The 10,785-nt window shown below is 38.8% G+C and overlaps 1 protein-coding gene across 1 annotated transcript in view; it reads left to right on the top strand.

Annotated features, from left to right (window-relative positions):
* Positions 1–10,785, top strand: part of FIG4 (FIG4 phosphoinositide 5-phosphatase) — a 186,153-nt gene that overhangs the window by 48,744 nt on the left and 126,624 nt on the right. Inside the window, exons 4-5 of the mRNA XM_007940808.2 lie at positions 6,054–6,210; positions 10,594–10,644. Coding sequence (XP_007938999.1) covers positions 6,054–6,210; positions 10,594–10,644 — 208 coding nt within the window. The remainder of the gene's footprint in view (positions 1–6,053; positions 6,211–10,593; positions 10,645–10,785) is intronic.

The following is a 10,785-nucleotide window of genomic DNA, read 5'->3' as shown; positions in this document are numbered from 1 at the left end:
ACACAATCAAATGGCTTTGCATAGTCAATAAAACACAAGTAAACATCTTTCTGGTATTCTTTACTTTGAGCCAAGATCCATCTGCCATCAGCAATGATATCCCTCATTCCACATCCTCTTCTGAATCCAGCTTGCATTTCTGGAAGTTTTCTGTCAATATACTGCTGCAATCGTTTTTGAATTACCTTCAGTAAGATTTACTTGTATGCGATATTAATGACATTGTTTGATAATTTCCACACTCTGTGGGATCACCTTTCTTTGGAATGGGTACAAACATGGATCTCTTCCAATCAGTTGGCCAGGTAGCTGTTTTCCAAATCTCTTGACATAACCGAGTGAGTGCCTCCAGCAGGCCATCTGTTTGTTGAAATATCTCAGTGGGTATTCCGTCAATTCCTGGAGGCTTGTTCTTTGCTAATTCTTTCAGTGCAGCTTCAACTTCTTCCTTCAGTACCATTGGTTCTTGAACATATGCCACCTGCTGAAATGGATGAAGATTGACCAGCTTTTTTTTTTTACAGTGACTCTGTATTCCTTCCATCTTCTTTTGATGCTTCCTGCATCATTCAATATTTTGCCCATAGAATCTTTCAATATTGTAGCTCGAGGCTTAAATTTTGTCCTTAGTTCTTTCAGCTTGAGAAATGCTGAGTATGTTCTTCCTTTTTGTTTTCTAGCTCCAGATCTTTACGTATTTCATTATAGTAATTGGCTTTGTCTGCTCTAGCGGCTCTTTGAAATCTTCTGTTCAGCTCTTTTATCTTGTCATTTCTTCTATCTGTTTTAGCTACTTTTCACTCAAGGGCAAGTTTCAGAGTCTCTTCTGACATCCATTTTGGTCTTTTCTTTCTCATATTTTTAATGACCTCTTGCTTTCTTCATGTATGACGCTCTTGATGTCATCCCATAATTCTTCTGGTTTTCAGTCATGGGTGTTCAATACATCAAATCTATTTAGATTGTCTCTAAATTTAGAAAAGATATATTCAAGGTCATATTTTGGCTCTCGTGGACTTGTTTTAGTTGTTTTCAACTTCAAGTTGAACTTGTATATGAGTAGTTGATGGTCTGTTCCACAATCAGCTCCTGGCCTGGTTTTGGCTAAAGATATTGAGCTTTTCTATCTCCTCCTGCCACAGATGTAGTCAGTCTGATTCCTGGGTACTGCATCTGGTGAAGTCCATGTGTATAGCCACCTTTTGTGTTGTTGAAAAAAGGTATTTGCAACGAATAAGTCATTGGTCTTGCAAAATTCTATCATGTGATCTCCAGTGTTATTTCTGTCACCAAGGCCAAATTTTCTAATTACTGGTGATTCTTCTTTGTTTCCAACTTTTGCATTCTAATCACTAGTGATAAACAACACATCTTGATTGCATGTTTGGTCAATTTCAAACTGCAGAAGTTGATAAAAATCTTCAGTTTCCTCATCTTTGGCTTTGGTGGTTGGTGCATAAATTTGAATAATAGTAGTATTAACAGGTCTTCCTTATAGGCATATGGATATTATCCTATCACTGACAGCATTGTACTTCAGGACAGATCTCAAAACATCCTTTGTGATGATGAATGCCATGCTGTTCCTCTTCAATTTGTCATTCCTGGCATAGTAGATTGTATGGTTGTCTGATTAAAAGTGGCCAAAACTGGTCCATTTCAGCTCACTAATGCCTAGGATATCAGTCTTTATGCATTCCATTTCATTTTTGACAAATTCCAATTTTCCTTGATTCATACTTTGTACATTCCACATTCTGATTATCAATGGATGTTTGCAGCTATTTCTCCTCAATTTGAGTCATGCCATGTCAGCAAATGGAGGTCCTGAAATACTTACTTCATCCATATCATTATGGTTGGTTCTACTCTGATGAGGCAGCTCTTTCCCAGTCCTATTCTGAGTGTCTTCCTACCTGAAGGGCTTATCTTCCTTCACTGTATTGGACAATGTTTCCAAGCTATTCATAAAGTTGTCCCATAATGTATCAGACAGTGTTTCTCTGCTATTCATAAGGTGTTCCCTGACCAATTTTTGAGAAGTGGATGGCTTCTTCCTTCTTCCTAGTCTGTCTTAATGTGTAAGCTGTGTTGAAACCTGTGCACCATGTGCAACTCTGCTGGCGTCTGAAACACCGGTGGCACAGCCTCAAGCCTCACAGCAATGTACAAGCCCCACAGGGTGACAAACTGACAGACAAGTTTGCCTCCCTTAGCTTCTGAACTACTAGAAGAACAAATGTTTCCCTGATATTTATAAGGTTTTCAGTGACCATTTTTTTTTCCCTGAAAAAATTGACCACTGAAAACCTTATAAATATCAGGGAAACATTGTCTGATACCTGAAGATGAGCCCCTCAGGTTGAAAGGCATTCAAAATACAACTGAGGAAGAGCTGCTTCCTCAAAATAGAGTTGACCTTAATGATAGGGATGGAATAAAGCTTTCAAGACCTTCAGTTGCTGATGTAGCACAACTCAAAATGAGAAAAAGCAGTTGCAAAGTGGATGGCTAAGTGGATGTCTTTAACAAACAGAAATTTATTCTCTCACAGTTTAGGAACCTAGAAGTATGGATTCAGGGTGACCTTATGTACAACAGAACCAAGCACTGCCTGGTCCTGCACCATTTTCACAATTATTGCTATGTTTGAGCCCATTATTGTAGCCACTGTATCTATTTACCTCTTTGAGGGCCTTCTTTATTGCTAACTTTCTACTTTACTAAGCATGATGTCTTTCTCCAGAGAGTAGCCCCTCTTGCTCTTAGCCTGAACTGATTGGTTCAAGCTCTTGTGTTTGGTGCCACTGAGTTGGTTTTGAGTCATAGAGACACTGTACAACAGAATAATGCTGTCTGGTCCTGTGCCATCCTTACAGTCACTGCTATGCTTCAAGAACACTGTTGCAGCCACTGACAGTCCATCTTCCTGAGTGTCTTCCCCTTTTTCTCTGACCCTGTAATTTACTGAGCATGATATCCTTCTCCAGGGACCAGTCCCCCTGATAACAAGACCTCAGTACAAGAGATGAATGAAATATGGCCATTCTTGATTCTAAGGAGCATTCTGGCTATACTTCTTCTAAGACAGACTTGTTTGTTCGTTTGGTAGTCCATAGTTTATTCAATATCCTTTGCTAACACCACAGTTCAAATGCATCAGTTCTTCTGTAGTCTTCCTTATTCATTGTCCAACTTTCACATGGCTATGAGGATACTAAAAAGACAAATGACTTGGGTCAGATGCACCTTAGTCTTCAAAGTGACATCTTTGCTTTTTAATACTTTAAAGAAGTCTTTTGCAGCAGATTTGCTCAATGCAGTACATCATTTGATTTCTTCACTGTTGCTTCCATGGATGTTGATTTATAGAGCCAAGTAAAATGAAATCCTTGACAACTTCAGTCTTTTCTCCATTTATCATGATGTTGCTTATTGGTTCAGTTGTGAGGATTATTGTTTTCTTTATGCTGAGGTGTAATCCATACTTAAGGCTGTAGTCTTTGATCTTTATCAGTAAGTGCTTCAATTCATCTTCACTTTCAGCAAGTGTATATCATCTGCATATTGCAGGTTAATGAGTCTTCCCCCAATCCTGAAGCCCAACTTCTGGGATTATTTGCTCAGCGTACAAGTTGAAGAAGTATAATGAAAGGACACAGCCCTGACACACCTTTCTTGATTTTAAACAGGATTCTTTTCTTCTGTTTGAATGACTGCTTCTTTGTTACGTACAAGTTCCTCATGAGCACAATTCAGTGTTCTGGAATTTCCATTCTTTGCAGTGTTATCCATAATTTGTTAAGACTTATGAAGCTTTTGCATAGTCAGTAAAACACAGGTAAACATCTTTCTTGTATTCTTTGCTTTCAGCTAAGATCCATCTGACATCAGCAATGATATCCCTCATTCCACATCCTCTTCTGAATCCAGCTTGAATTTCTGGCAGTTCCCTGTCAGTGTAACCATCAGCCATTAACCAGTGGTTACCTTGCTGTAACCATTTTTGAATTATCTTCAGCAGTATTTTACTTGCATATAATATTAATGACATTGTTTGATAATTTCCACATTCTGTTGGATCACTTTTCTTTGGAATAGACACAAATATGGATCTCTTCCAGTTGGTTGGCCAGATAGCTGTCTTCCAAATTTCTTGGCATACACAAGTAAATGCCTCCAGTGCTGCATCAATTTGTTGAAATATGTCAATGGGTATTCTGTCAATTCCTGGAGACTTGTTTTTCAATTCCTTCAATGAAGCTTGGACTTCTGTTAATACCACTGGTTCTTCATAATATGCTACTTCCTGAAATGACACTATATGTAGTACAATTAAATGTGTGTTCCTCTTTGCATTATCTAATAGAAAACTCAAAGGCAAATATAGAGAATAGTACTCTAGAATAGTCTCTAGTGGGACCTTAAGATGTATTTTTATGTACTAATCTTATTCATGGGAGTTCTGGTGGCGTAGTGCCTAAGGCAGTTGACTGCTAACCAGAAGGTTGGCGGTTCAAACCCACCAGCCACTCCTTGCAAGGAAGATTGGGTAATCTACTTCCATAGTGGTACTGCCTTGGAAACCCCCAAGGAGGGGTTGCTGTGAGTTGGATCCGACTCGGCGACAGTGAGTTGGTTTGTTTTTTTAAAATCTTATTCATAAGGAGCTCTGGTAGTACAGTGAGTTAGGCATTTGACTGCTAATCAAAAAGTAAGCGGTTCAAACCCACCAGCTGTTCTGCAGGAGGAAGATGGGGCAATCTACTTCAGTAAAGATTTAAGCCTTGCAAACCCAGTGGGGGTTGCTGCAAGTCAAAATTGACTCAGTGGCAGTGAGAGTTTAATCTTATTCATAGGAGCCCTGGTATCGCCATGGTTAAGTGCTTGGCTGCTAACCAGAAGGTTCGTGATTAGAACCCACCAGCGTCTTTCTGAGGAAAATAGACCTGCCAGTCTGGTCCTATAAAGATGCTAGCCTAGAAAATGGTATGAGGCAGTTTCACTCTGTTGTATAGGGTCTCTATATGCCATAGAGTTGGAATTGACAGTACACAACAACAGTCTTATTCTTGGCTTCATCTTTTTTTTCCTTTACCGTAATTTCCACTGTTACTTTTACTAACTGTGATGTAGTAAATTACATAGTGTGGCTTTTCTAGCCATAAGCCTTTGTAAACTCCATGGTGGAATTTGCCAGTAAGTAATTCAGTAACTCCTGAATGTTAAAGTTATCCACCTGGGGTATTTCTGTTGGGAGCAGCATGAAGTAATTTTCTGGGAAGCTTACTCTCTCTCAGGTGTGTAGGACTCTGATGTTGGGATTGGTTGGTTTGGGCCACTCGGCCAGGACTCAAAAGGAGCCCTAGAGGCAGAAGGAGTTTCTCTGACTGGTGGCTGAGAAAGACGTGCTGCTGAGAGAAATGCGCTCCTGAGAGTACTGACAGAGACTGTTGGCTACTAAGTGAGACTGCTGGCTGCAAGAGACTGAGTGCATTTCTTAACTTAAATTATAGTCTGTTGCTTCCCTAATAAACCCCCTTATCTGTGAGTTATGTGTGGCCACTGCAGTGAATTATCAAACCCAGCAGAGAGGTGGTGGGTGCTGCAGGAGGAACGGTTGGTGCCAGGGTTGGTGAAAGGAAAGAGACAGCATGTCTGGCCTCACAGGCTGCTGATGGTCTTCCTCTTGTGGGGTTAGAGGAGGTCAGAAGATGCGGCCTCCCTTCCCCTTTGGCACTAACCTTGTGTGTATTTCTGCAAGGCACTTCAATCCTATTTGTAAGGAAACTAAATGTAAAGGAATGAATGAATGAATGAAATAAAATTATTTAAATTAATGTTTTTAAGTAAGATACATGTCAGTGCAGAATTTTCCAGAGAATAATTCAGGAGATAATTGAAAATTTTTATGGTTATAAACCATGAAGAGAAATTATAAAGTAAGAAATACATATTAAGAGTTTCGACTTTTAAATATATATCTGATAAAATCTAAAATTATTAGTAAGCTTATAAAAAAATGTGCTTATCTTTCTTTTTTCATTGCATAGGTTTCGTCAGATTTTTAGAAGGCTATTATATTGTGTTAATAACTAAAAAGAGGAAGATGGCAGATATTGGAGGCCATGCAATATATAAGATTGAAGATACGAATATGATCTATATACCCAATGATTCTGTACGAATTACTCATCCTGATGAAGCTAGGTAGGTGCTGGTTTTATTGACTATTTTTGTAACGTGATAGACCAATTATAACACAAAATATATTCAAAGGATTATAAATGTTATATTCATAATATTGATAAATATTATAAATGTTAAAAAATTCAAATGTTTGCTCAGATTTTTATGACTTTTAGAAATCCCATTATAAGAATTAATTCTGGCAAGAATACACAGTAGTGACGAAAGATTGTTGTGGGGAATAGGATACCACACGGTCTCAGCATATCACTTCTTGACTTTCTTTATTATTTACAAAGAGAAAGAAGTATTTTTATAATGAGGGAAAAAAAATGACAGATAAAATTAACAAAATGAACAAACTTAGCATCACCAGTAAAGAGACAAAAACTCACGTTATGTGATGCACTGGGAAGGACACGAATCACCTGTAGAGTTTTCTTGCAAAAAAAACATTTGACTTGAATCTGAGCATGAGGAAATAATCAGACAAATCCGCATTATGGGACTTTCTGCAAGGCAACTGGCCTGGATTCTTCAAGAATGTCAATGCCATGAAAGACAGAAAAAGCCATAGGACTGTTCTAGATTTTAGGAGGCTAAGGAGACATGACACATGAATTACACTTAGATCCTGGATGCATGCACATACATCCACAGATCCAAAGGACTTTATTAGGGAAGTTTGTATATAGACTATATGTTGTGTCTGTTGTGTGCCATGAGGTCGATTTTGACTCATCGTGACCCTGTACGACAGGATAGAACTGCTCCATTAGGCTTTCTTTGGGGGCAGTCTTTATGGAGGGAGTATTGATGGTACAGTGGTTAAAGTGCCTGCCTGTTAATCCAGCAGTTTGAACCCACTAGCCTCTCTGAGCAAGAAAGATGTGACAGTCTGTTTCTATAAATTTTCCAACCTTAGAAACCCGATGGGGCAGTTCTACTCTGTGCTATAGGGTCCAACTCTGGGTCAGAACTGACTTGACGACAACGGGTTAAACTTTATGGGAGGAGATTGCCAGCTCTTTCTCCTATGGGGTCCTGGTGGGTTAGAATAACCAACCTTCCAGTTAGCAGCCAAATACTTAACAATTACACCACTAGGCCTCCTTGTATCCACTGTACACAGGTGTGCATTGCTTAACATCTACCATATGTTCTGTACAATGTTGTTGTCAGGTGCCATTGAGTCGATTCCCACTCACAGTGACTGTATGTACAGCAGAATGAGACTCCGCCCGATTCTGCGCTATCCTCACAATCCTTCCTGTGTTTAAGCCCATTGTTGCAGCCACTGTGTCAATCCATCTTGTTGAGCATCCGCCTCTTTTTCGCTGACCCTCCACCTTACCTGTCATGATGTCTTTCTCCAGGGACTGGTCCTAGCTGACAGCATGACCAAAGTATGTGAGACAAAGTCTGGCTGTTCTCTCTTCTAGGCCAGAAACATTCAGGCTGCACTACTTCCAGGATAGATTTGTTTGTCCTTCTGGCATTCCTTGGTATTTGCTGTATTCTTCACCGCCACCACAATTCAGAGGCATCAACTCTTCTGTCTTCCTTATTCATTGTTTAGTTTTCACATGTATATGAAGCGATTGAAAATACTGTGGCTTAGGTTCTGTGAAATAAGATGTTACATAATTTGGACACTGTGCAAACACCGTATTAGAAACCTATGGGCATCTGCTTCCAGTCATCCTTGTTGCTATTGCAGCTCCTGCGGTTACCCCTCTTGCCACCGCTGCCACAGTGGCTGCAGCTGCTCCTTCTGTAGGGGGAGGCCGGAGGACTGGCAGCAGCAGTGGATGCAGCAAAGGGAGTGGAGCTAAAGGAAGTGGGCAGGGAGGGAGCAGAGTGTGACCCGCCCTGCCTGCTGTTCGTTGCCCAAGCAGCAGGAGCAGCCCACTGCTGCCACCTGCTCGCCTGCTGGCTGCGGGACCAAGCCTGAGAGCCTGCGCCAGGCCATATCCTCTGCCTCACCTGCCTGTATCCCACCCACGGTCCAGGGCTGCAAGAGTCTGAGTTTGGGGTTTTTGAAATCATTTGGGGGAAATCATAAACAAAAGGAAGGCTGCTTTCCCTTTTAAAACAAACAAACAAAAAAAACCTTATGAGACCACGCAGGTATATGCGGTCAGAGTTGGGTCAGAGTGCAGTCAGACGTTGTCTGAACAGATACTAAGTGATGCATGCCTGTACTAGGTGATATTGAATCATTATTAAATGTTGGTATAGTGATGGTATTGTAGGTATTTAGGAGATTGTCCTTGTTCATAGCAGATTCATACTGAAATTTTTAGGGATAAAGTTTCATGTCAGTTGCTATTGTTGTTGGGTGCCATTGAGTCGATTCTGACTAAGTGACCCCATGTGAGAAAGTAGAATTGCCCCACAAGGTTCTTTTGGCTGTAATCTTTGTGGAGGGAGATTGTTAGTCTTTCTCCCTTGGAGCCATTATGTGGGTTTGAACCACCAACCTTTCAATTAGCAGCTGAGTGCTTAACTACTGTGCCACCAGGGCTCTTCTATGATGTCTGGTACTTACTGTCAAGTGCTTTAGAAAAATAAAACAGCCATGTATATTTAAAGAGAAAGTGTGTGTGTGTGTGTGTGTGTGTGTGTGTGTGTATGTGAGTGTATGTGTCTAAAGAGAGACATTTTAACAGTGAATTTGGTTAAAGAGCATACTGGTGTTCATTGTGCTCTCTTTTTTTTTGGTTCAGTTTTCCTATAAATTTGAATCTTTCCAAGTAACTTTTTTCTTGTGTGTGTGTGGGGAATTATTGGAGTCTTCAGATTCTGGGAAAAGGCTATTAAATTGGTAGAAAAGAATCGATTTATTTTAATATTATAAAGATCAAAACTGAATTAAGTTAGACATGTTTACAAGTTTTTAGGTCAGGTGACATTTTTGAGTACATGAACTGAGATTGAGGGTGGTGTGGCTCTCTTATTTAAAACCTACTTACAGAATAGTTTTCTGGATCCCTGATGATGATTTTGAAGTGAGATTGTTAAAAAAATTTGTTTCAAGTGAAGATAAGTACAGTGCACCAAATAAAAAGGGCTCTTGTGTTACACCAACTGAAGAAAAATTATGACCCATATAGTTTTCAGGCAGTCATAGTATACTGATTGAAATTGAAATCCTATAGATGAGTGCATTTGATTACAAGGGATAGGAAAGATTTGAAGAGATTTACATTACTTATAAACCCCTTCTTTATGATTCCTTAGCCAAGAACAGCAAAACGTAGTGAAATCTATAACACAGTCAAAGCATAACCAAATCCACGGAGTGACCTGACTGTCTTTAAAGAGTAAAATTGTTATATGATTAATATTGTGTAGTAAAAGAACATCATCCAGGATAAGGTACAATAATATTTAAAAATGTTTTGTAGGCAAACTGAAGAAATATTACTAGACAGGTAAAAGTTCCAACAAAGCTTAAAAAGGTATATAATGTAATAATTTGTTTAATTAAAAACATTTGGTAAAACATTGGGAGGTAAAACAGAGTAATACTAAGCTTTTCCTGCATAATGACAGTGCATGTTGTGTCATGCAGTGCATGGTTGTGTCAACTTTAGAAAAAGTACTGGAACAACTTGCCACATTAAAATATTGGTGGGAAGATATGATCATCTTAATATTTGCAGAAAGTATATTTGACAACATTCAGTATCCTCGCATGATCAAAAGTCTTTAGCAAACTAGGTATAAAAGTTGTTGTTAGGTGATTTCCACTTACAGAGTCAGAAAGGAGATGGAAGAAAAGATCAACAATAAGAACCATATGTTTCCAAACACTGGCAGTAACCAATTAGAAAATTGGTAATGATCCTATTCACAGTAGCACCAAAGACTATAAGGTACCTGGGAATAAATCTTTTAATAATGTGTTATAACTTTCTCCATAAGGTTTTCAAAGTTGAAGTGAATATGAAAAGTTCAAGCACTTAATCCTCAGTGGCAGATACACAGATACTTTTCTTCTGTTCTTTTTGCAGTTTAAAAAACTTTCCAAATGAAAAATATGGAGACCCACACTTCTGCTTGTTTTTGTTACTCTTTCCAACCTCAGAGCATTTACAAAGCACATTATAAAAACAGAAACAGTATTTACTTCTGTCTTGCCCAAAGAAGTATCCATATGTGTTGGTGCATGACTTTCCCTCTCAGTGGCATAATGAGTGAGGAGGAAATGGTCAACCCTACGAAGTTAAGGGTATCTGAAGCAATCAATGATCATCAGACTTAGAAACTGCTTCAGATGATATCCCTACTCCAGTGATTAATTCTTCAGTTTTAATGTACACATGTAAATATGTGTATGTGACACTGTGCAAAAATAACAGTATTGCATGAATTTAATATGTTTTTGTGTTTTTTAAGGTATCTACGAATATTCCAAAATGTGGACCTATCTAGCAATTTTTACTTTAGGTAAGTTTAAGCTTAGTTTGTCTCTGTGAATCACTTAAATTTTCATATTATTTTCCAGCAGATAAAAACAGAATCAGAGGACACAGTAGTTCTTCTATTCTTTTTTTTTTTTCTAAATAGACAAATTATTTCATCTAAAAG

Source organism: Orycteropus afer, unplaced genomic scaffold (genome assembly GCF_000298275.1).
Source record: "Orycteropus afer afer isolate SDZICR_OR568_19922 unplaced genomic scaffold, OryAfe1.0 scaffold00072, whole genome shotgun sequence".
In the NCBI taxonomy this organism is placed as follows: domain Eukaryota; kingdom Metazoa; phylum Chordata; class Mammalia; order Tubulidentata; family Orycteropodidae; genus Orycteropus; species Orycteropus afer.
The sequence above is the reverse complement of the archived record's forward strand: the minus strand, read 5'-3'. Positions and strand labels throughout refer to the sequence as shown.